The sequence below is a fragment of the Lepisosteus oculatus genome, chromosome 3 (genome assembly GCF_040954835.1).
Source record: "Lepisosteus oculatus isolate fLepOcu1 chromosome 3, fLepOcu1.hap2, whole genome shotgun sequence".
NCBI lineage: Eukaryota > Metazoa > Chordata > Actinopteri > Semionotiformes > Lepisosteidae > Lepisosteus > Lepisosteus oculatus.
Window position 1 is genome coordinate 59513263 of NC_090698.1, and position 24853 is coordinate 59538115.

At 37.4% G+C, this 24853-nt stretch overlaps 1 protein-coding gene across 2 annotated transcripts in view; it reads left to right on the forward strand.

Annotated features, from left to right (window-relative positions):
* The window catches only part of vps13a (vacuolar protein sorting 13 homolog A), a 72778-nt gene that overhangs the window by 11723 nt on the left and 36202 nt on the right, over positions 1 to 24853 (forward strand). For both annotated transcript variants that reach the window (XM_069187325.1, XM_069187324.1), the window contains exons 6-32: positions 168 to 277; positions 371 to 430; positions 1682 to 1741; positions 2115 to 2195; positions 2656 to 2713; positions 3940 to 4067; positions 4294 to 4400; positions 4548 to 4719; positions 4843 to 4905; positions 6864 to 6996; positions 8064 to 8158; positions 8407 to 8549; positions 9445 to 9646; positions 9917 to 10031; positions 11435 to 11571; positions 11817 to 11949; positions 13890 to 14007; positions 14892 to 15036; positions 15457 to 15541; positions 15754 to 15926; positions 16195 to 16351; positions 17195 to 17274; positions 17749 to 17808; positions 18169 to 18337; positions 20744 to 20860; positions 24252 to 24355; positions 24451 to 24618. In XM_069187325.1, coding sequence (XP_069043426.1) covers positions 168 to 277; positions 371 to 430; positions 1682 to 1741; positions 2115 to 2195; positions 2656 to 2713; positions 3940 to 4067; positions 4294 to 4400; positions 4548 to 4719; positions 4843 to 4905; positions 6864 to 6996; positions 8064 to 8158; positions 8407 to 8549; positions 9445 to 9646; positions 9917 to 10031; positions 11435 to 11571; positions 11817 to 11949; positions 13890 to 14007; positions 14892 to 15036; positions 15457 to 15541; positions 15754 to 15926; positions 16195 to 16351; positions 17195 to 17274; positions 17749 to 17808; positions 18169 to 18337; positions 20744 to 20860; positions 24252 to 24355; positions 24451 to 24618 — 3173 coding nt within the window. The remainder of the gene's footprint in view (positions 1 to 167; positions 278 to 370; positions 431 to 1681; positions 1742 to 2114; positions 2196 to 2655; positions 2714 to 3939; positions 4068 to 4293; positions 4401 to 4547; positions 4720 to 4842; positions 4906 to 6863; positions 6997 to 8063; positions 8159 to 8406; positions 8550 to 9444; positions 9647 to 9916; positions 10032 to 11434; positions 11572 to 11816; positions 11950 to 13889; positions 14008 to 14891; positions 15037 to 15456; positions 15542 to 15753; positions 15927 to 16194; positions 16352 to 17194; positions 17275 to 17748; positions 17809 to 18168; positions 18338 to 20743; positions 20861 to 24251; positions 24356 to 24450; positions 24619 to 24853) is intronic.

Sequence of the window (24853 nt, forward strand, 5' to 3'; positions counted from 1 at the left end):
TCTTTTCATTTGTTCAGCTGAACCTCAAACATGTTTAACGCTGACAATTTCTGGGGAGCTGTTTACATGCTCGGTGAACCCAAGATATCAAGTAAAGCTTGTTTGAAGGCTGAGGAAATGCCTTTTAATATTGTGCAATTAATGAATGCATTTTATTTTGCATGCAGAAAATCCCAAATTAGAAAAACAGGACACTTTTGTTGAAAAGCTCGTCACTCAGGTAATTAAAAACCTGCAGGTGAAGATCTCCAACATCCATGTGCGATATGAAGATGATGTAAGTACCTGGACTGTAACTTTTCTAAAACAAATATTTTGTTGTTTTTAGTTTTAATAAGGGATAATTAAAACGCACATTCCTTTTTTTCAGATTACTAATCCCGGTTCCCCTTTGTCATTTGGAGTATCTCTTCAGAATCTCAGCCTTCAGGTGCTGTATGTTTACATTAATTATTGTAAGAATTGCTCTATATAGAAGCTTTAGGGAATCCTCTCTGGTTGGAATAGAATACACAGATCACTTGTGTATTCTTTATTTGGGATTTGGAGGGGGAGTTCAGTTTATTTGTAGGCATGTGGTATTTTGGGGTATTACAGTAAATAAACTTCAGTGAAATGCACTGAAACATTGGTTTCTTATTGGTAAATAAATTAGATGTGACAATGTTACATTCAAAGTCGTAACAAGCTTTAAATTGATTGTAACCCAATGTGTCACTTGCTACACTTTTATTTGTTTCTTATGTTAAGAAAATAATACAAATGAAAATGATTCAATTATTTGATATTCTGAGATCCAACAAAAGGGTGTTCATAGGAATGACCCTGCAGTATTTACAGCCAGTATACAGGTTTTTCTTTCTTCATCAGAAACTTTGTTGGTTTAATACCCCATTGCTGGCTAGGTTTGTACAACTCATTCCAATATTAGATAAAAATCCCTTTCGAGAAGTACCCACCACTGCAGTGAAGGATAGTGGGATCAGGGCTCAGGACTAGTCAGTGAATGTTGGTGGGTGACTTAGATTGCGCCAGTAAAAGTCTCTCCTGTGTAAAAGGGCATAAATAAAAGTTGGATGAAAGTGACAATGAAAATAAAATAACACAGAAATTGTATATTAACAGAATTACAAAATGTTTTTGGAAGCCAAGGCTAAAGTCAGTGCCTCCCTGGCATTAGATGCAGTTTTCAAGTACGAAAATGCACCACAGTATCCCAAGAGTCCGACCTGCAAATTGACTGCTCTCTTCTTTTCCTGTCTTCTGCCTAAGAATATATTGCATGTTCTCACTTACTGTGCCTTGTCCCTTCTTGATTACATACAAATATATAGTGCTATAAATTTCTAATTCCAATAAATGTCCCTCTAGTTTTCTGGCAGTTAATTTTTTCTGATCAACATAAACATTAAAAAATACTTTCCTCTGTCCAAAGTTATTAAATTTACAGTAGAACATTTTAAAGAATGGTTTTAAGCAAGACACGTTATCCAATTCCTATTTCATTGGGGGTATGAATACATCTGGGGAGTACTGTATGTGATTTAATATTAGGATCTTATTTGCATTTCCATTTTCTTTCTCTAAATTTACAACAAGCAGTGTCTTGTCCCCTTAAAAGCAGTATTTAAGTCCCATTAAAACAAAGCAGTGTTGTAATTCAGCTGTCATCTTCCTGCAGACAGCAGATGAGAATTGGAACCCATGTCTACTGGATGACAAAGCCAAGTTATTTTTTAAGGTGCAGTTGTCTTTGATTGCTTGGTTAATTGAGCAATTTAATTTGCTTATTGTTATTTCCAGTATTAAATTGCTATAATTTAAGTAAATAAAAATAGCTTCTAGTCTTTTAATAAGAGATTCAGATTTTGAAAACCGCAAGTAAAAGAAAAGTTTACAAAAACTACTTTGTTGTTTTTTCTCGTTTTGAATGGTACTGTTTAACATAAAATATATAGTTTCCAAACCTGTAACTGTAGTCAATAAGTCCTTTTTTAAATTAGATTTTATTTTTGTTCTCCGTGTGACTGCAGCAAGGATTACTTGTAACTCTTGCTGTAAAATACTGTAGATGTTTAATATGTTTATAATGTTAGATGGTGGTTTGTTTGCAGCTTGTTCGTCTGGATAATCTCTTTGCATACTGGAATGTAAATTCAGAACTCTACTCAGTTCACAGCCCTGGAGAAGCCCTGGTGAGTAATCAGTCACGTTGGCATCAGGTTTTGTCTGCTTTTCATGCAACAGATACCATTTTTACTAATAAAACAAACTTTTTTTCCTTTTGATTGTTTAGGATTTTTTTGCAGGAAGACAGGTAGTAGCAGATTGTAATTGTAGCCGCTCACTTCGCACATTAAAAGAGCAAAGCAAGTTTCCGAACTTTGCACCTTCTTTTATGTTAGAGAACTGATCATGTAATAAATGGATTAAGGCACACAACTGGCAAATAATGACTAGATTATATACTACATTCTATACAGAAGGTGAAGACACCATTCATTTGTTCTTCATGCTCTACATGTGCCACTATTAAGATAATTTAAAATGTTCACAAATGAACAATTTCATGTGACTGAAAACTATTTCAGAAATTTGTGCTCTTAATGTTAAAGGTTCTGTTTCTAATTTCTTATTTGTTCTTTTTCTATTTAGAGAAGTTTGAAGACCAGCATTGCAATGCACAATTTGATACCACAGGACTATGATTTTAGTAAGCAACAGTATCTCTTCGAATTATAGATATACTCTAGTTCCTTCATGTAAAATAAGTGGTTTGGGAGGCCAATATAAATTCAAAGGAAGGAGTTAGAGATATCCAGTACACAATGGTGTCTTCAGGATACAAAGTATTGCAAATTGCCATCTTAAGTTGTCTTCATACATTTTTGCAGGATTATTTAATTATAGTTGGGTTGCAGGAAAAATTGGGAGGACACTGTAATTTGTTTGGGTTGCTTTATTTCTTTATTGCTTTATATATCTCAGAAATATATACTGATGGAAAAAAGCAACACAACCTTTTCTGTAATGAGAATACTATTGTTACAGCTTATGTAGTTTCACAAAAATCCCTCTGACCAGCAATACAGCAATACAGCTTGTGCAGTGAGGCATTGCAACTTGCCAATCACACAAAAGCTCGTTAGGTGAACTTTTACCCAAAGAGGTCCAGGTGGAACAATGCATGATCAGGTCACCTTTAAAAAGGCCTTAATTCAAAGCTTAGATCACTGAGAGAAAAAGGCCACACTCAGTCAGTTTTCTGTGCATTCCATAATACCTCGAATGTCACCAGAAGCCAGGGAGAGGGACATTGGCATGCTGCAGGCAGACATGTCGTGTGACGGCGTTACCAGACACTATGGAGTAAGCCGGTCCACTGTATCCTGACTGCAGAGAAGGTTTCAATAGCCCGGCAAGATAGATGACCTTCCAAGATCTGGTCGCCTTAGAGTGACTACACCGACACATCAGACTGGTCAATTTGAGAGATCGTTTCAGATCAGCTCCCTGTACAGCTGCTGAAACCGCCGGCGGACACAATGCCCGCATCAGTGACAGGACAGTGAGGCTCCATGCTGCTGGCCTTAGAGCAAGGCGGCCTGTCAGAGGCCCTCTGCTCACACCTCCTAGACGTCACACCCGACTGGCTTGGGCCAGACAGAGGCTGCGACGACTCGTCAGCAGTGGCATCAGGTCCTCTTCACGGATGAGACACTCTTTAGCCTGTTCCATTCAGACGGGAGGGCCAGAGTGTGGAGGAGGAGGTGTTGCGTTTCTTTTTTTTCCATCATTATATATAAAATCATCAGTTAATTTTAGAAATATTTTTCACTTCTTTTTTAAGCAATCAATTAACGAAACGATCCATTGCAAATACTGTTAGAATAAATATTTTTTTCAAAATGATTTGAAATATTATTTGTTTGTTTATAGTATTTCGTCCAATATCGACCAGAGCTAAACTTCGTATGAATCCACGTGCAGACGTTGACTTTTCCTCACCAAAAATGGACTTGGTCGTTAACCTCCCAGAAGTTGCCATTGATCTCAACAGACCTCAGGTAAGTTACTGTATAAGTTGAATTAGATTTAACATTGTAATCAAATAGAAGAGGCTGAGTGCATAACAGATAGAACTATAGTCATTAACAGATAAAACTATAGTAAATATTAACTAGATTTGGAGGATTAAGTTCTGCTTCAATGGTTTAACTATGGTGAAGAATGTGCAGGGGGAATTCAACAAATAATTAATCTGTTTTTCATTGTTGAAATATTGTATTTCAGTACATAAGCATTTTGGAGCTTCTTGGATCCGTGGATATGATGTCAAGAAATTTGCCATACAGGAAGTACCGACCAGATGTTCCTGTTCACACAAATGCTTACCAATGGTATTCCAGTTTTCTAAATATATACAATACATATGCTTGCTTTCAGTGAAAGTTTTTTATTGCTGTATGCCAGTATGGTCATTTGTATTTCCCAACAGGAGATGTCTTTTTCAATTGAATGTAAATTCATGTTTTCTTTGCAACCAGGTGGCAGTACGTAATAACAGGAATATTGGAGGTGAATGTAAAGCCTGGTCTTCACATGTGGTCATGGCACCACATCCGGAAGCACAGACAGGAAGTGAAGAAGTACAAAGAATTGTATAAAATGAAAATAACCAGCAAGAAGCCAAGTGAGGATCTTTTAAAGAGACTTGAGGTTTGTAATAATTGTATTGGTAATGCTCCTAAAATCAAATTAATCAAAAACTGCAGTTGATCGGATGTTTTTGTATCTTAAGGCTCTATGTATTGATCTGTTATGTCTTCTCTGCATTTTCAGCAACCTGAAAGAACATTGGATTTATTTAACATTACGCTGGCGCGTCAGCAGGCTGAAATGGAGGTGCGTTCCATACCTTGCTATCATATGTATTGATATCGTTGACCTGTTTGGGTTAATTGTTTTGAAAATACAGTGGAATAACAGTCCACTGATCATTAATTACTTCAAGACGGTTTAGAGCAGTGGTTCTCACTGTGGTACACGTACTCAGGTGGTACACCCCCAGGTGGTACACTAGATGACCCTGGAATTTTGGTGTGTGCACTGAAAAATTGGGAATTATTATTATGTAAATTTTTCATCTGTAATTTACTTAATCGGTTTCAGAAAGCTTGAGACAGGTTTTCATATTTTCTATTTTAATAAAATTAGTTTGTGTCAAATACGCAGCCTATGTACTTAGCTACGTCGATACAGCGCTTATACTCGAGTGTTCATACTCCTTAGCAGCTTAGCACCACATTTGCCAACAGAACAAGTGATCGAAAATGAATACTTCACAAAAATCAAGTATTATGTAATGGCTGAAAGGAATAGACGTCAAGAGTACTGACGCCAGCTCCGATAGATCATGCACACCTGTTGAGAACAAGGAGGATTATACATCGGCCACTAGGATTACCATATTTGAACATCAAAAAAAGAGGACACCCTGAGGAACTTTCCTATTGCCTTATCTGGTAAGGGGGTAGGAATGGAGAGGGTTTTCAAAATATCCCACTTTTTATTTTCATTGGTAAAGTAAGTGTGATTATGTTTAATTGTTTGAAATGCATAAGTCCCCTCTGCTGTGATAACAGTATCCTCTGTTTTGCTGCCAGATTTGACTAAATAATCTGTTAATTTACTTGACAGACTCTCCTTGAATTGCCTTCTTGTGTTTGTCTGAGTCAACATGAGCTTGCAAGTCATGTACACCTTTATTTGCTACGGAGACAAAAGTACCCGGCTTATACAACAAACATTCAGTTTCCCAGTTTTCTCTGCCACTTCGAAAACATGGAAATTAATTTTCTAGTTGTGCTGTGAATTTGTGCTTTTGCTTTGGCATTGTGTTTGAGGGTAGGAAAACAAGAAACAAAATAGGGAGCCTTTCGAAGGAATGCTTCTGCACTTCACAGACTGAGTAAAGATGCTGATATTGACGCCCAATTTCGCTCTCGCATTACAAAATCGTCCACATACAGGATGAAAACTGAAAGACAATGTGGGTCGCGAAGCGAACTAGAGAAGTTAAGAAATTCTCTCTTTCTATCTTTATAACTTTTGTAATTATTCTTCATGGTGATGTATATATGGGGTCGAAAATCCAGACATTTTTAGATATTTGAAAATTCCCCCCGGACGGAGATATAAGGATCAAAATAGAGGACATGGCTGGGAAAATCTGGATATATGGTAACCCTATCGGCCACCAACACTAGCTCTTCTGCTGAACCTGACAAAGACAGCACTGCTAGTGTTAGCAAGCGTCGGACAATGCCTACAAGGCAGTATGATCCAAATTAACTAAGTGCTCAGTGCTATTTTTATTATATATGTTTGTGAGTGTGTGTGCGCATGCACTCATGTTGGTCATTGAGATTTTCTGTGGTTCCTGATGACTTGGAGGTGGTACTTGGATGCTTTGGTTTGAACAGGGGTGGGACTTGGTTCAAAAGGTTTGAGAACCACTGGTGTAGAGAACAACAGAGGCTTAGTGGCACAGAAAATAGAAAAATCTCTTATAGTACAGGAGGCTTTTTACTAATTAAATTATATTTTGAGATTTGCTTCCACTTCACCACTGGGGAGTTGATGAGGCTGCAGAATGAAATTTATCCTCAGTAATGGTTCGTGTTGTGGGGAAATCTCATTTCCAAATGTTCCAAACGGTGGCACTTCTGTCCACAGAATTCTTTTTAGTTATCCTCTGGAATTCAGAAATAGTCTTGATATTCACACACATGAAAGATCTGGAAAATTGAGCACCATTCTTGCTTTTTTTGTGATCAAAATGTCATTTTGGTCATTTGTAGGCTACAAAAGCGGGGATGAGGATCTACAGGCCGGGTGTGAAAGTGGAGGAACAAGAATCGGGTGGCTGGCTTGGGTGGATGTGGAGCTGGTCAGGAGAGAAAGAAACTCCCAAAAAAGAAGCCAAATCTGGAGGTAAGTTGCCTTATTGATCTGAGCGAATCTGACAGTCGCCAGTAAGGTTGAAGAAATGGGGAAAAAGTCTCTGTAATATACATAGTCTTCAAGAAGGGTCGTGTTGCTTTTTTGAATACTGCATTCATTAGAGGTGCACTAATAATGGATTTAAGGTGGCACAGTTTATGGAATGGGTCTTAATAAATACTTGATCAATCTCATAATATTTACTGTAGAATCACAGCATATCCATTCAGTAGAACTGGAGTGTGTTAAGAATTCCTTTGGGAATGACCCAAAACACAGTACGAGGTAAAGCAGTAATAAAGATAAATATAGGAAGGAATATTGGAAGTAAATATAGTCGTTTCAGACATTGATAAAAGTTCTTCAAGGCAATGAATTATTAATGGTGAAAGACGATAGCAAGCATTAGCAGTACAGATTGTTATGGTTTAATCATGTAAATCTGAGGTATGCAAATGACCTAGTAACATAATTAAAATTTGCTAAGTGAAAGGAGAATTTTCACTAATCTGTCAGTAGAAATCCAGTCCCACGCCTGCATTAACAGGGCATTAACAGATTAAGTCTGACAGTCTTATGTAGTTCTAGTTGGAAAGATCTGATAAGAAATACATGCTTTGTCCTTATTTTGTTTGGCTTCTTTGTTCATCGTGGTAAACCAGTAGAATTCAAACACAATATGCTAAGAATCCTCCAGTCCTTTAAGTGTCATGCCTGAAATCTGTTATGTATTTTCTTTCTTCCCATTTTTGTCTTGGGAAAAGCTACAGTCTTGTAAGTGTTAAGGAATTTCAGTCTTTTAAATTAAGATTGAAATACCAAAGTTTTTCACTTTATAGCTATACTACGGTCTTTATTCAACATTTGTTTAACATTATTCCATTGTAGATTGTGCTCCATTTCATCCCATAAATTACACAACATAACATTAAATTTAGTGAGGTGTGCTTCTCATCCTTTTCAAAAGGATGGTTTCAACCAGGTTGCCATTACCGTCATAAACAGTTCCATATTGAAAAAAACAACAAATCAAAGATATTTTTATAACTCTGTTTCAGGGTTTGATGAGCTGATGACACCTGCAGAAAAAGCTAAACTGTACCAAGCAATCGGATACAGTGAAGCTGCTGTTGATCCCACCCTGCCAAAAGATGTGAGTTACTTTTTATGTATCATCTTTAATGATCTGTTGTCATGAACAGATTTAAGAATATAATACATTATATTTTAAATACCTATTGAAAACCTGGTACAAAATACCAGGTAACATTTAATGGCCATCTCTCTAAAAGCATTATTCTGTACATAAAACCTTTGTAGACAACTATGATATCATTGTGTACAAAAATTAGCCGAATAAAAGGAACGGCTTAACATTTTGGATCATTTTATTTTTTACAGTTTGAAGACAAGAAGATTTCTTTCCAGTTGTTGAACCTGTCCATTTCAATCAAAGAAAGTCAGAAAAAGGTGGACATCATCAAACTTGCTGTGACTGACTTAAGTGCAATGCTGACACAGAGGCCTGGTGCTCAAGCAATGAAGTATGTGTGAAATTTTCCTGTCTAAATTAGGCTTTTACATCTCATGTAATGATTTCTACATGAATTGTTAATCCAATTAAATGAACCAAACCATGCGAAATGTAGTTTTTTAGTAAAATGTGCAGACCTTAGGTTTTGATTCTTTTTAAATACATCTCTCACACACTCAGTTGGTTTCTTTCCCTGGCACTAAACTACAGTACAGTAGATCACATTTTTTATGTTGCATGTTTATTACTCAAGATTACTTTATTGACACCCTGCACATTAATTACAGCCTCTTTAGGCATAACGTATGCTGGAGTGTATTTTCCTTAACTTTTTATTGCATTACATTTATTAATGCAGATTGTTAGGCTACTCTTTTTAACAATGCGTTTCCCAATTTATTTTACCAGTCATCTTTCACAATGTGCTGTTCTGTAGAGTACAGTTATTGTCTGCAGCTCACCTTTGAGAAGGTATTAGACTAATAAGTATTTAGTGTATCCATTTGAAAACCACCATTTTGGTGGCAATGCATTTTACACACAGATTGAATGAACAATTTGAATGATTCAAATGAACAATTAAGGGTTTATTCCATGCTGAAAGAGTATTTCTGATGGCCAGTTACTTAGTTAATTTGTCACAATGTGCATTTTTCACCAGGATTTGCATATAGAAAGGTAAAGTTCTGTTAGAAGTAGTAGGCAATCTGGTTGCTTCCATGTTTGTTCCATGCTGGGTAAGCAACTTGGGAACTCATCTTGGTGTATTTCATGCTTTTTTCTTCTTAAGAAATGTAGAATTCTTCTTCATCGTCTTTATCTTTATAAGGTATAAATACCTTTATATTCTTAAGTTTAAGAATAAAATTGCTTTGATATCTGTATTTTGGAATTTATCCTTTTAGAATATCTGCAAAGTTGAGTTCATTTGAAGTCACAGGCTTGCCAAGGAACAAACTGGTGCCGACCCTGCTGTCGTCACGAAATGTAGCCCTAGAAAACAAGAATCCACTGCTGAGCGTCATGTTTGAGACCAACCCTGTCGATGAGAGTGCAGACCAGAGGTTAAGAATAGAGTCTCAGCCTCTAGAAATTGTGTACGATGCTGTGAGTATCTCTAGGTATATTTATTTGTATTAAAAAGAGGCTCACTCAACTGAATGAGTAAATTAAAAGGTTAATTGTCCTCCAGCACATACAGTACATTAAACATCATATGTTTCAAGAGGAAGTCATATTCATTTATAATGAACACTGATACTAAATGTCTTGCTTGAAAAATATATATACTTTTATTTTATAATAGTCATGAAGGAATATTTTCAGTGTGTGTTCCATGTATCATGCTAATCATGCTAATTTGTCCTTTTTTTTCAGTTGACAGTGAACAGCATGTCAGACTTTTTCAGGCCACCTGAAGAGTTGCAGCTTGATGAACTGACTTCTGCCACTTTGATGAAATTGGAACAATTCAGGGACAGGACATCAACAGGTGAATGTTGAAAATGTTCAATTCTGAATTCCAGAGTCTGAGGAATGATTTTGGTAGTGTTATTTAACGTGAAGTTATATTTGATTCCTAGTTATGAGGTTAAGGATCAAAATGTGCTACCAAAGCTCTGTACATAATTGCTATTACTAGTCATGCTTTTGATAAACCTTAGACAAAATTAAGATCATATACTGTAGTTTAATGGCATATGCATTTTAGTAAAAGTTAAATGTAATTCCGTAGTGAAAAGTAGAAAGAAAATAAAACCGTATTTTGGCTTCAGAGCCTATTTCGGTGTGCTGTTCATTCTGTCCATTTTCCTTCTGCTTTTCAGCATGAAAGTAATCTCTATTTGTTCCTCTGTAGCTTGCACACTTCCATAGCTCCGCTCTCAAATCTTTCATTTATACCCACTTTGCAGCTGAAGGTAGTGTAGTAAAAGAGTTACTGCCACAAGGAATCCATAATTATTTGGCTAGCCAATAGACTTCTTCTATGTGGTGAATTTTTTATGTTGAAAAGCACGAAAGGATAAAAGGTTATGAGCCCCAGGTCTCTGACACTTATCCATAAATTGATGACACACTGCTGGAGTCCTTTGAAGCTGTGAAAAGAGAAAAGATTGATGCTCAACCACTGATCTCACTCAGGATGAGGGCTGGATCAACTTCAAGAGCTTTCTACGTCATGTCGGTCACTACACCACACTTTCTTTTCATTCTGTTGTACTGTATATGTCATCAGTCCCACACAGTGCCATTCATGGAATCTTAAAACAAGAAGTTTCTGGATAGAAAAATTACTGTTTATGTTCAGGCCTTTTTGGATCATGTAGTTATTACTAACGGTAACGGTAATGGTCATCCAGCACATTTCTTGGTTTTTATGAGGGCTGTAGCTAAGAGCTGGTTTCGTCAAGCAGCTGATATAAAGCCTATTTGTCCTTATGCAAATTGTTTTTTTTCCTTTGTATGAGTTAAATGGTAGAAAGATTCAAATAAATTAACATGCATCAAACAATGTTCTTGCCTCTAGTGATTTACAGTATATTAAAAAAACAGTAGCAGGTTTGTTTTTTTTAATTCCTGTTGCTGTGTTAATGCTTTAGATGTACTTCTTTTGACATTTGATCGGATTTTCCCGTTTGCATTTGATGTAAATTGCCTGCATTCACTTGTTACTGGATGAAGCAATACCACCAGTGCAATATCCACTTAATGTAATGCAATATTTCCATGTTTGAGCTTGTTTTGTAGTTAGTACTAATGAAAGAAAAACCCAATTACCTTGGTATCATATTTATTTAGCATACATTTAGTAAAAATTATTTTCTATGGACAGTTTTAACTTCTTTGGGGTAAATATTGTGGGTTTCATATAAGATGTATTGTCTTTATCTTTAGGCCTTATGTATGTTATTGAGACACAGAAAGTTTTGGATCTGAAAATAAACCTCATGGCTTCATATGTAATTGTTCCACAAACTGGCTTCTATGATTCTTCAAAAAACCTGGTAGTCTTGGACCTTGGACATTTCAAGGTAAATGGGTTTCATTTTGTTTTTTATCAGAAAGTTTTTAGGAGGTCTTTTCATGAATAATTGGTGTTTATGTTTTTATATAGGTCACGTAATTGACTTTAGACACTGTTTAGATGGTTTACGGTTTATGTTGCTTAGAAAAGGAAAGGTAAATACTTTATTGATCCTGTGAGGGAAAAGGGAAGAGTTGTGAACAAATGTAGTCTCTCTAAGAATATTAACTTTTCACCTCTTTTTTTGTAAAGGTCACCAGTAAAAGTCGCAAAGATCTGCCCCAGCTAACAGTGGGACAGAGCACTATTGAGGATATTATGTCTAGAGCCTATGACAGCTTTGATGTGCAGCTAAGCAGTTTGCAGTTGCTTTACAGTAAACCAGGTAAGTTTTTGGAAAGCATGCATTTATTTTAAATGCAAATGCATAGCCTACAGTATTAAAGGCAGATCTTTGGTTGCAATTTGGTACACCGTTTTTTGCAAAGTCACTGGTTTGCTCATACAGTAAGTGTTTTCTGTAAAGAAATGATCCACTTTGACAGGATGTCAAAAGTGTTTAATGTAGGTTTTCGTATGCAGAGCTTTAGCTTCTCTTCTGATGTTACAAGGTTCATTCTTCACTATTCTAATTCCATTTTATGTAGTGACAGATCCTTCTCCTTATCTGTTGGGCTCTGGAACAAAATGCAGCAAAAAATGTTCCTCACATTGTCTCAAATGTTTGACTCGCCTGTGATCAAGACAGAATCTGGTCTCATTAGACCAAAATACCAGTAGTTGATGGTTCACTGTAGTTGAGCACAATCCTATGTGAATTATCCCTGGATGCTTTGGCTTTGAAAACATTTTATATCCAGATTTATTTAACCAGGAAAAAGTACAATATACCATAAATCACATTCTGTCATAGCAAGTAAGCTAGTAAGGGACAATTGAAAAAATCATAAGCAAAAATTTATAGCATTAGCAACGTGGTCATACATACTTACTGTTTAGATCATTTACAGGCTAGTCAGATGTAAACTATATAATCACAAGGAAAATGTAAAGAATATGGGAATTCCAATATTGAGGTGCCCAAAGATATACTGTACTTCACACTATTTGATCTCAAATTGGGGATCTTGATCCATGGAGCAAAATAAACAGATATAATTGTGTAATTTTACTGTAAGTGAACAGTAAATTACACAATTACAATTGTTTATTTTATAAATATGGTAAATATTTTGAGGTTTTCTTTTCAATCTTTTTAATAATTCATAAAGAGTACAGCTAGGGGACCACAGCTTAAGGATCTTCTGAAGTGCCTCTCAACGATAAGTGATACCTGAGCTGACTGTTTAGAAATTCCTGTTATATTTGGAACGACATTGCTGATTTGTACAGTTCACGAAAGGTCACTTCCAAGGTTATGAGAATATGGTTATATTGCCAGTGGTTTGTTTCTGACTGTACATGCAAAGAGGTCATGATGCTGATGTCCCACTTCCAAGCATCGTTGATGCAACTGCTAATGGCGTCATTACTTCTGCAATATCTACTATGACTTCTGCCATTGGTTTTCCAGTGTTTTGCACAACGTAAGACAGGGCCATTTTATTTATAATCTGATGTGGCACATAAAATTCAACAAAACATATACATTTTGTAATGAGTGATGAATGCATGCCTAGTGATCAATTAAAGGAGTAGAGACAAATGTAACATGACTGTCACAATCTGAAATATTGATCAAAACGCAGAGTTTTACATACCAGTCATATCCAGCTTCTAGTCCTTGAGAACCAGAATATGATGCTGTAGAAAATGATGATTTTTGTGGACCTGCGATGGACTCGCATCTTATCCAGTTAGGGGTGCAAATGTGTGCTCTCGTTTGTCTTGTGCTCTATTCTTCCAAGATTTGGCTTCATGTTGCTGTCATGCTAAGTTCTTTGAATAATCATTGAGATCAAAGCAGCATTTCTATTTAACTGGGTTTGGGAAGTGTTGCTTATTTTGTTAACTGGATTAAATATTTTGCTTATCCCATGAGTAAATTAATGTTTTGTCCATGAGTTAATTTGTGATTGAATTGAATATGCATTAGGTTCTTTAAGTGCCATACACACACAATGTTGATCCACCATTTCAGATTGCAAGGTGAAAGGAAAATAAAAGCTCTCAGAATTTGTTTAAAAGGAACAGTCATTTTTCATAAGTTCTGATGTGAAAATAGTGCTTTGTAACCAGATGTATACAGTACTTCTCCGTGTCTAAATAAAATATACTTTTTCAAGTAATTTTAGTAAATTTGCAGTGTACATATTTTTGTTTCAGATGAAAATTGGAAGAAAGTGCGGAAACTAAAACAATCTCCTCTTCACATTTTGGAACCTGTTGATTTGAAAGTGATCTTCAGCAGAGCTATGGTTGTAACAGATTCAAGAATGCCTAAGTAAGTTCTTACTTGGTGCACCCCTTACCATATATACATATAATTGTGTATGTAAATTAGACATGTAATCGTGCTGAACATATCACTTTTGGTCTTCACTGCGTTTTTTTATGGCTAAAAATTTCTGAACATTATTTCAGACTTTTTACACACTTTAAATGTAGAGGTCTGGTTCTGCCACCTAGAATCCGAGTCATAGCACACATGTTTTAGCTCAAAATGATAGTGATAACAATATGGTGGCATAGTTCCAACCTTTGTTTGAATTTCTAAATTAAATTAAAGGTATAAACTGGTCAGCTTTTGATGGGAGACATTTTCCATGTCTGACACTAACATGGAAAAATATGCTGTGTCAGTTATTAGTGAGTTAATTAAATGTCTTCAGGTTCTGTCAAAATAACTTAATGAAATCAAAACAATTGTGTTTCTGTTTACCAATGTGACAAAACCCCTGCCTTGTAAAATATGTTTTCTAACTTGTTTGCTTAGAGATTACAGATCATTTTGATGAATGCATTTTGTCTGCAATAAGGTCATATTTAAAGGTGGTATTTCACTGATATATTTAGTGTTATTTGGAGGTGTATATGGATAGACAACAATTCTGTTGAATTCAGTAGTTTCAGTATATATCTAAAAATCATTGGATATTATGGAACCATAAGGCTTTATAGTTTTGAGTTCAGTTTAACCTTATAGTTCAATTGAACTTTGTAGTTTATAGTTTTGGTACAATTGAACCTCAGGGAGTCTACTTCAAATATACCATAAACTATTGGGGATTGTCTTGTTGCTGCAGACTTGATCAAACATTCTTAGCCAGATTTGATGACTATGCATCTTTGCAGTTTGGTCTGAGTTTGTATTTCTCTTCCCTGTAGATTCAAAGTGTCGGGCGAGTTGCCCTTGCTTTCGGTTCGCATTTCGGATGAGAAGGTGAGAGGTGTGCTGGCATTAATTGATAGCATCCCATTTCCAGAAAGTCGTCCTGCCCCACGTGCCTCTACATCTCACAGTGCTCCCAAGGTAAACAGAGTTTTTTTTGTGTGCTTTTAAAGTACTCCTACTTGCCCTGATATAACATTACAAGAGGTTATTGTCTTAAGTAGCATTATTCTACACGTTACACTGTTGTGCTACAATAGAGCTTCTAAGGACCTTACAAGTTAAAAGTAGATTTAGGCTATTGTGTGAAATATTTTGTTTATATCCAGATTAAGCCAAGGTTTCTTTTTTATAACCTTACATTGCCACTTAGTGATCACATTGCACATGTGGTTGACCTTTCTTAAGCTATTTGGAATCCATTTTTTCCTTCAGATTATGTTTGCCTGTTTTGCTGGGGGCATTCAGTATGTGTATTGAATGAATGACTTTAGAGACACTGATGTATTCATTAGGGTCTGTAAAATGATAGTGTGTCCTCTTCTTTCACTTTTTTTGCAGGTTGCCAAACAAACATTTACTCCTCAGTTAACACCAAGAAACCAGCCCATGGCTAGTCTTCGATCTTCCATAGTTTTTGAGTCAGGTGTGGTTTCATTTTTACGCTGTTTTTCTTTTAAAGATATAATAAGTAATAATTCAGCCCATAGAAGTGATTGTTGTCTGCTTTATTTGTTCAGAGGTCATGCAAGTTGATATAGATTGGTTGGAATTTTTATTTTTTAATGTGGTCTCCAGACCTTATTGTTTAAAAAGCATCAGTATACTGAAAAAATGCTGACCATTGCCTGTTCTCAGAATCTGAGGAAGAGTTTTATGATGCCCCAAGCTCTCCCGTTGAGGATTTACCATTTTTTGAAGCAAGAACGGGTTCTCTGGAAAGATCTGTTTCAGTGAAGAAGAAATCGGCAGTGAGGCACGATCCCAAGAAAAACATGACACAGTTCCAGATGTCCTTTGAGATCAATGAAGTATGTTTCTTTCATGTTCTGTAAATGTAAATGGAATTTATCTGCTTGAATTAATCTTTGATAATGTAGTTAAATTTTAACTTCCATTGCAGTGTGATCTATTTAGTCTTTGAGAAATATTTAATTAGAGTACTTTTCCATCGGATGCAAAAATGATATAGAGCGGGTCTTTCATTAATGTATTAATGTTATTACTTTCAGTTTTCTTTTAATGTGCATGGTGGACCTCAATGAAGTTTGTAATTATTGTTCTCTGTGATTTACGCAGCTGTCGGTACAGATATGCCGTCTTTCTGGAGACAAAGAGCTGACAGTCTTGCACCTGGACATCGAGGGACTTGGTACAGAACTTAATTTACGAACATTTGATATGACATCCAACACTTTTCTGAGAGAGATCTGCTTGAAATGTCCAGAATATATGGGTAGGTGAACAAAAGAGAATTGGTTTTCTTTTAATTCTCTGTTGTCAGAACACAGAGGTGGATGTACTGTAGAGTAACCTGTGCCACTCATCACTGTTATTGACAGCATTGTATATAATGCTCAGCTTGGGGCAGAGCTCTGATCATACTTTCCTGAAAGATTTTACTAAGAAGATTGTGATCTTTATGAAAATCTTACTTCTCTAAAAAATGAAGGTCAGAGGCACAAATTTGCCTGGTGTGTCCCTAGATGGAGAGAATTAGATCAATTACAAATGCCGGATAAGTGTTATTTGTGAAATTAACATATATGTTAAGGAGTGGCTTGGTGCTTAGATGTGATGCCACACTGCTCTAAGATGCCGAGTTCAATTCTGGCTTTGAGTTTCTTTCGATATGGAATTTTCATAATCTTTCCAGTAGTTTCCATAATTTTTCCAGTGGCATTTCTACAGGTACTCTTGTTTCCTCAAAGTCTTCAAAACCCAGATAAGTTACTTTCAGTTGTCCCTCACAGGGTTCCATCCCTGGTGTCCAAGGGGAAGGGTGGTGAGCACCCTGCCCCATGAGGCTTTATGAGATGTGGCTCTGGTCATGATCAGGATGCTAGGGTTTGGGATACGTTTCCTTTAGAAAATTCCACACTTTGTGTTTTGAACACAATATCACGCTGGCGATTCTAAATGAAGATCCCACCTGACTCTTTCATAAATGCTATCGGGGTGTACCCACTACTTACAATATACAGGTTTTGGGAGTCTACGATAGCGAGCCTTTGAGTGTACGTATGTGATGAATAAGATTGATGCTAAGATGATGAATTCATTTTTGCATTTTTTATAGATACTGAAGATAAACCAGTTCACATTATCACAACTCTAGACAATACAGAGGACGATCTTCTCACCTTAGAGTATACTAAGGTATCCATCAAAAGTTATGTTGGAAGCATTAATAAGGCTTTTGATCAATGTCAATTTTATACTTACTGTATGGTACAGATAACTGCAAAGTATTGGAAAGTTTTTATCTGTAGGTACTAAACTGCCAAATACTGTAAGCATTTTGAAAATGAGATATTGAAAATTAGCAGTTTAGTTGTAATCCTAGAACTGTCCTAATCAAGCTATTATGTTTTATTCCTAGCATAAAAACTAAATGTGCTGGTTTCCTGTCAGCATCATCTAATACAGTATCACTAAAAACAAGATAATATTGCAAAACTGTCTAGTTCAAGTGTCTTTGATCACATATTAGGAATAAAGTTAAACTGATTATTTTAAAGTTTATAAGACTTTTTATCTAAATTTATTTTGATTCAGTATGTTATGTTTTTCCAGTTTTATAGCAGGCTTTTCTGTTTCACTAAAAATGACATTTATGTTCTCTTTTTGCAGGCAGATAAGAATGGGCCAGAATTCAGAACTGCTTATAAAAATACAGAGCAGCTTATAAAGGTAATTCTACATAATTTATTGCACTTTTTTCAAATTTCCATTACCTGATAAACTGTGCAATAGTTCTACATCAGATTAGTTTTAGGTATTCATTTATTGCTGTTATCTAAATCTTAAAATCTTTCATAATACTTTTTATTCAGAATGAATACTGCTGTATTCTGCTGTATTTGTGAAACTACTACAAGGTGGTGGCTAGCTTTGGAACACAAAGGCATTTTTTCTTTTCAAATTAACCCCTCTGGACTGTAAATTAAGTGGAACAACTTTACAAGCTTCTTTATACAGTGTATTTTTAATACTAAGTTTAATATTAAATATAGTGTGTTTGACAAATATTTTTCCTTCCGATTTTTTAAGGTGAACTTTTCATCATTAGATGTGCATTTGCACATTGAAGCTCTGTTGAATAGCATTAACTTCTTGAACAACCTCCTACCAGTGTCAGAGAAGAAAGACACAATAGAAGAACCAGCCCTTGCTGCAGGAGAGGAGAAGAAAGAAGAGTCTAGTCTAGCCAAAAAACTGAGTATGAGCAATCACTGATTATATTGCCTGTATTGGGACAATGTAAAATGACATACTGTAGTTAGAAGGTAGAACATTCTGATTTTGTAGGTGTTGTTCAATTAATCTATATAAATAATAGGCAGGAAAAATGATATCTCCTTCACTAGTCTGCAGTGCAAGATTTCTGCTGAATACAGTCTTTCTGTTTCAGTCTTTTCATATTCAGTGCTGGATTTTCGTCAAACTTGATTTCAGAACTGCATAGTATGATTATGTGGGGAAATGCCTATTTAGGGCTATGATGGGAACATTATTTTATGTTCTGTTGCAGCATAATAAACAAATAGATTGCATTAGTTGTTAAACTTACAGTGCCTTGCGAAAGTATTCGGCCCCCTTGAACTTTTCAACCTTTTGCCACATTTCAGGCTTCAAACATAAAGATATACATTTTTTATTTTATGTGAAGAATCACCAACAAGTGGGACACAATTGTGAAGTGGAACGAAATCTATTGGATTTTTGAAACTTTTTTAACTAATAAAAAAATGAAAAGTGGGGCGTGCAAAATTATTCGGCCCCTTTACTTTCAGTGCAGCAAACTCACTCCAGAAGTTCAGCGAGGATCTCTGAATGATCCAATGTTGTCCTAAATGACTGATGGTGATAAATAGAATCCACCTGTGTGTAATCAAGTCTCTGTATAAATGCACCTGCTCTGTGATAGTCTCAAGGTTCTGTTGAAAGCGCAGAGAGCATCATGAAGACCAAGGAACACACCAGGCAGGTCCGTAATACTGTTGTGGAGAAGTTTAAAGCCGGATTTGGATACAAAAAGATTTCCCAAGCTTCAAACATCCCAAGGAGCACTGTGCAAGCGATCATCTTGAAATGGAAGGAGTATCAGACCACTGCAAATCTACCAAGACCTGGCCGTCCCTCTAAACTTTCAGCTCAGACAAGGAGAAGACTGATCAGAGATGCAGCCAAGAGGCCCATGATCACTCTGGATGAACTGCAGAGAACTACAGCTGAGGTGGGAGAGTCTGTCCATAGGACAACATTCAGTCTTACACTGCACAAATCTGGCCTTTATGGAAGACTGGCAAGAAGAAAGCCATTTCTCAAAGATATCCATAAAAAGTCTCGTCTAAAGTTTGCCACAAGCCACCTGGGAGACACCCCAAACATGTGGAAGAAGGTGCTCTGGTCAGATGAAACCAAAATCGAACTTTTTGGCCACAATGCAAAACGATATGTTTGGCGTAAAAGCAACACAGCTCATCACCCTCAACACACCATCCCCACTGTCAAACATGGTGGTGGCAGCATCATGGTTTGGGCCTGCTTTTCTTCAGCAGGGACAGGGAAGATGGTTAAAATTGAGGGGAAGATGGATGCAGCCAAATACAGGACCATTCTGGATGAAAACCTGTTGGAGTCTGCAAAAGACCTGAAACTGGGACGGAGATTTATCTTCCAACAAGACAATGATCCCAAACATACAGCAAAATCTACAAAGGAATGGTTCACAAATAAACGTATCCAGGTGTTTGAATGGCCAAGTCAAAGTCCAGACCTGAATCCAATCGAGAATCTGTGGAAAGAGCTGAAAACTGCTGTTCACAAACGCTCTCCATCCAACCTCACTGAGCTCGAGCTGTTTTGCAAGGAAGAATGGGCAAGAATTTCAGTCTCTCGATGTGCAAAACTGATAGAGACATACCCCAAGCGACTTGCAGCTGTAATCGCAGCAAAAGGTGGCTCTACAAAGTATTAACGCAAGGGGGCCGAATAATTTTGCACGCCCCACTTTTCATTTTTTTATTAGTTAAAAAAGTTTCAAAAATCCAATAGATTTCGTTCCACTTCACAATTGTGTCCCACTTGTTGGTGATTCTTCACATAAAATAAAAAATTTATATCTTTATGTTTGAAGCCTGAAATGTGGCAAAAGGTTGAAAAGTTCAAGGGGGCCGAATACTTTCGCAAGGCACTGTAATTATTGTACATCAGTTATAGCACTGCTGTCTCACAGCTCTCTTTGGTTTTGATGCCAGACTGGGGTGCCTTCTGTCTGGCATATGTTCTGCTCATGTTTTATATGGATTTTCATCTGGCCCCTGAAAATCTTGCTGGCTAGGTATGATTGGCTACTCTAAATTGTCCCTTTCTCTGTGATCCTGTGCTCAACTGGTATCTCATCCAGGGAAAGCTCAGTCATGTGATCTTAGTCCCCCTTCAGCCCCGTGCTCTCAGGATATGGTGTGGTTTTCCTAGACCTCACTAAGACATGAATGTGTCAATTATTTATTAATCTGCATGTGTGCCCAATTTCCTGGTACTAAGGTCCTGTGTTCTACCTGTAGCTACAATAGGGTGGATTATGAAAATGATTTCACTGTGAATTTTGTTTGCTTCATAGCTCCTAAGAAGTCCAAATTTGAAGATGTAATCAGTTTGCATGTCCGTGCAGACTTATCCTGCTTGAAAGTGTTTATCCGAGGACAGAAGGGACACATTTCAGAGATAAGTGTTGAAGGTATGGCAGCAGACTAAATGGTCAAGCACACCAATAACTGAATCATTAATAAAGCATGAACACTTGTTTTTTATTGACTGTTATTTTATGAATTCACATTCACAATCATTGCCAGTTTAAGACATCAAGATGTCTAAGGTAAACAGTTTTTTTATATGTTAATTTGAAATAAGATATACTGGTGATGGAATCTTACAGGTCTGAAAGTGTCTTTACTGCAGATGTAAATTTAATAGGATGACTCGTCTGCTGCATGCTGCAACTACTGCTGCATGTCTGAACATGGCGCCGGAAAGTGGCGACGTGTTATGTGTTGCTCCTCGTCTGTGTCTTTGTCTGTTTTGTTTTGTGGAATTTGTATCCAGTCTGTCTTTTCAGCAATTATTTATAACCGACAAGTGGTTGTGGACATTGGAGCAAGAATCGCTGATTTAAACACAGTAATATCCTATTTGGATCCAAATCTACTATCTTGGGTACCTCTGCATACGGACACCCCCCCCCCCCCCACCTGACTCGGTGCAGAGACAGCGGATGCGACAGATGCAGAAGGACTTCAAGCTTGAGTGAAGCGCCGTGGCTACCGGACCCCACTCCCGAGTGTCTTCCTGGCTAACATGAAGTCCGTGGAGAACAAGATGGATGAGCTAAGGAGAAGGTTAGCCATCAGCAGGACATCAAGGATTGCTGTATTCTCTGTCTCACCGAGACCTGGCTGACCCCCAATACGCCTGACTCAGCCGTTCAACTTGTCGGATACTCCACCAATCTCATGGATCGGTCTGGTTCGGTTGGTAAGAATAAAGGCGGTGGTGTAGTCTAATGATAAACAACTCTTGGTGTTCAGACGTGAAAATTCTGAAGCGATTTTGCTCTCCGGACCTGGAATACCTTACTGTAAAATGTCATCCTTTCTACCTACCTAGAGAATTTTCATCTGTTATTATGTCGGCGGTGTATATTCCATTCGGTCAGACATGAAACTGCACTCAGTCAATTATATGCCACCATTAACAGCTATGAAACTGTATCCGTTGTTGCGGGGGCCAACCTGCGGAAAGTTCTTCTGAAATATTACCAGCATGCCCAACAAGGGGTGCGAATACTCTTGATCATTGCTACACCGATCTCAAAGACGTCTACCGCTCCATCCCCTGCCCGCACTTCGGATAGTTGGATCATCTGTCAGTGCTTCTCCTGCCGGCTTGCAAGCAGAAGCTGAAGTGGAAGAATGTGTCCACAAGAACAGTTCAACACTGGACGGAGGAGACGGCTGAAGTGCTGCTGGACTTCTTTGAATCTGTGGACTGGGTTGTGTTTAAAAGTTCATCAGCAAACCTGAATGAGTACACTGCAGTCATCACTGATTTTACTAAGAAATGCGTGGATGACTGGATAAGCCGTGGGCACAATTGAAGGCCTTTAACTGGACCTTTATAAGAAGGCAAGGTATGATCTGCGGAGAAGTATCAGGGACACTAAAGGCAATACTGTAACGAGATAGAAATACAAGCTGCCTCTCCTGATGTGCGCCAAATTGGCTGGGTATTCAGACAATAACAAACCATGAAGCCAAAATAAGCAGTGTTACATTCACTGAAAGGGATTTCTCTCTCCCGGATGAGCTGAATGCCTATTACGCTCAATTTGATAAGGGAATCATGGAATTGCCGGTGCTCCTGGCCGCTGATGATACAGGCGTGTCTGTCACGGAGGCTGAAGTCAGGGCAACTTTCAGAGAGGTGAACACGCGGAAAGCAACCGGCCCGGACGGCGTTCCTGGATGGGTCCTTAAGTCTTGTGCAGACCAGTTGGCCACGGTTTTTATGGATTTTTTTACTTTTACAATCTTCCATTCCCATGTGTTTTAAGAAAACTACCATTATTCCAGTGCCAAGGAAAAATACTGCGCAGTGTTTTAATGATTACAGACCGGTAGTGCTTACATAATGAAATGCTTTGACAGGTCATGAGGCACATTAACACAATTGTAACTGGGTGCTTAGACCCCCTGTAGTTTGCATACTGGTGTAACAGGTCCACTGACAACGCTATTTCCCTTGCTCTTCACACTGCCCTGGCTCATTTGAATGATTAAGATGCATGTATTTAACACAATAGTTCCTTCCAGACTAGTCAGGAAGCTTAATGGCATCAACACCTCTCTATGCAGGTGTATTATGGTTTTCCTGACTGGCAGACCACAGACTGTGAGGGTCGATGGAAAGCTTTCTTCCATGCTGACCATCAATAAAGGTGTCCCTCAGAGCTCTGTGCTTGGCCCCCTGCTGTTTTTCTTGTTTACCCACGACTGTGCGGCCAGAAACAGCTCCAACTTCATCTACAGATATGCTGAGGACACGACCATCATTGGCAGGATCGGTGCTAATGATGAGACAGCCTATAGGGATGAGGTCAGGAACCTGGTGGAGTGGTGCCTTGACAATAATCTCTTCTTCAATGTTGGCAAAACCAAAGAGCTGGTCATCAATTTTAGAAAGCAGGGTGGGGACCACACCCCTATATAGGAGGTAATCAGGTCAGCCCAGTCCATCATTGGAGTACAGCTCCCCTGTATTTTAGACATTTTCACTACTCGCTGTCTCAGGAAGGTTGGAAGTCTTGCTAAGGGTACCAGTTATCCTGGTTTCTCACCCCTGCCGTCTGGTATGCGTTATAGGAGCATAAAGGCATGAACGTCCCGCAAGCTGTCAGATTACTGATCACTACCTCTACCACTGGCTCACACTGTTTTTTTTTCTAAGACGTATGTTATTTAACTTGTTGTTGCTGTTCTGTTCTGTTCTGTGTTTGTTTTTTCATTAATGTCTTTGTATTGGAGCATACATGCAAATAAGCATTTCATTGCATTTGTGTATATGACCATAAACTGAACTGAACTCCTTCATATTAAATTCACCTGGAAATAAAATTGTAAAATACTGAAGTCTCAGTCTAATTGTTTACATCTCATGTGTCTTTTGTTTACTTTTAAATTTTATTAAGCTTAGGGAAATACCTAACGGAGCTTTTCGAAGCATCCTGTGGGGAAAAATTGTAAACTTTGCCAAAGTAAAGACAACAGCCAATGAAAAAAATATTTGGAGAGAATTTTATCTGAAAATTTCCTAAAACCTTGAATAAATACCTTAAGAAACTAGAAAAGCAAACAAAGTGATAGGAATAGAACTGAAGATGAGATTATTTGGTCCATTTTTTGCGTGTGAATAACAGACATTCAAAGATGAAAATGTATTGATTCTTTAAGCTAATGGATTTCCCTGTGTTAACAAAGTCACTGTAGTGCCATCTTCTGGAAATTTCTGGTCAGTGCTTATTTCAATGTGCAGCTTCATTAAATCTTGCTACTGTATCTTTTTTGATTTAACAGGTTTGGACTCTGAAGTTATGATGAGAAAAAAATCTGTAGAAGTACTGGCAAAGTTGAAGAACATTGTCATTTTAGATTGTGATAAAGAAGCTCTGTATAAAAAAGTAAGTTTTTTGTTTAAAAATTAAAATGATGTTCTTACTGTGCATGAAACGTTAAGTGTATAGTACTGAATTTGTTTCCTCTGTGTTCCTTGAAGGCTGTATCCATTGTTGGCAAAGAAGTCTTCAGCTTTCGGATGATCTCCCATGTTGATGCTACTGAAGGTGATGCTTACACAGATATGAATATAGTTGACAGCTGTGTCTCCTTAACTGTTGGGTGCATCCAAGTCATCTTTGTAAACAAGTTTGTCTCATCTATACTGGTAAGTGTTTTATTAAAATAATAATGAATCATTCCTTACACTTATATAGCGCTTTTCTGGACACTCCCCTCAAAGCACTTAACAGGTAATGGGGACTCCCCTTCACCTCTACCAATGTGCAGCATCCACCTGGCTGATGCGACGGCAGCCATAATGCACCAGTATGCTTCCCACACACCAGCCATCAGAGTGATGAAGCCAGTTCATAGATGGGGATTATTGGGAGGCCATGATT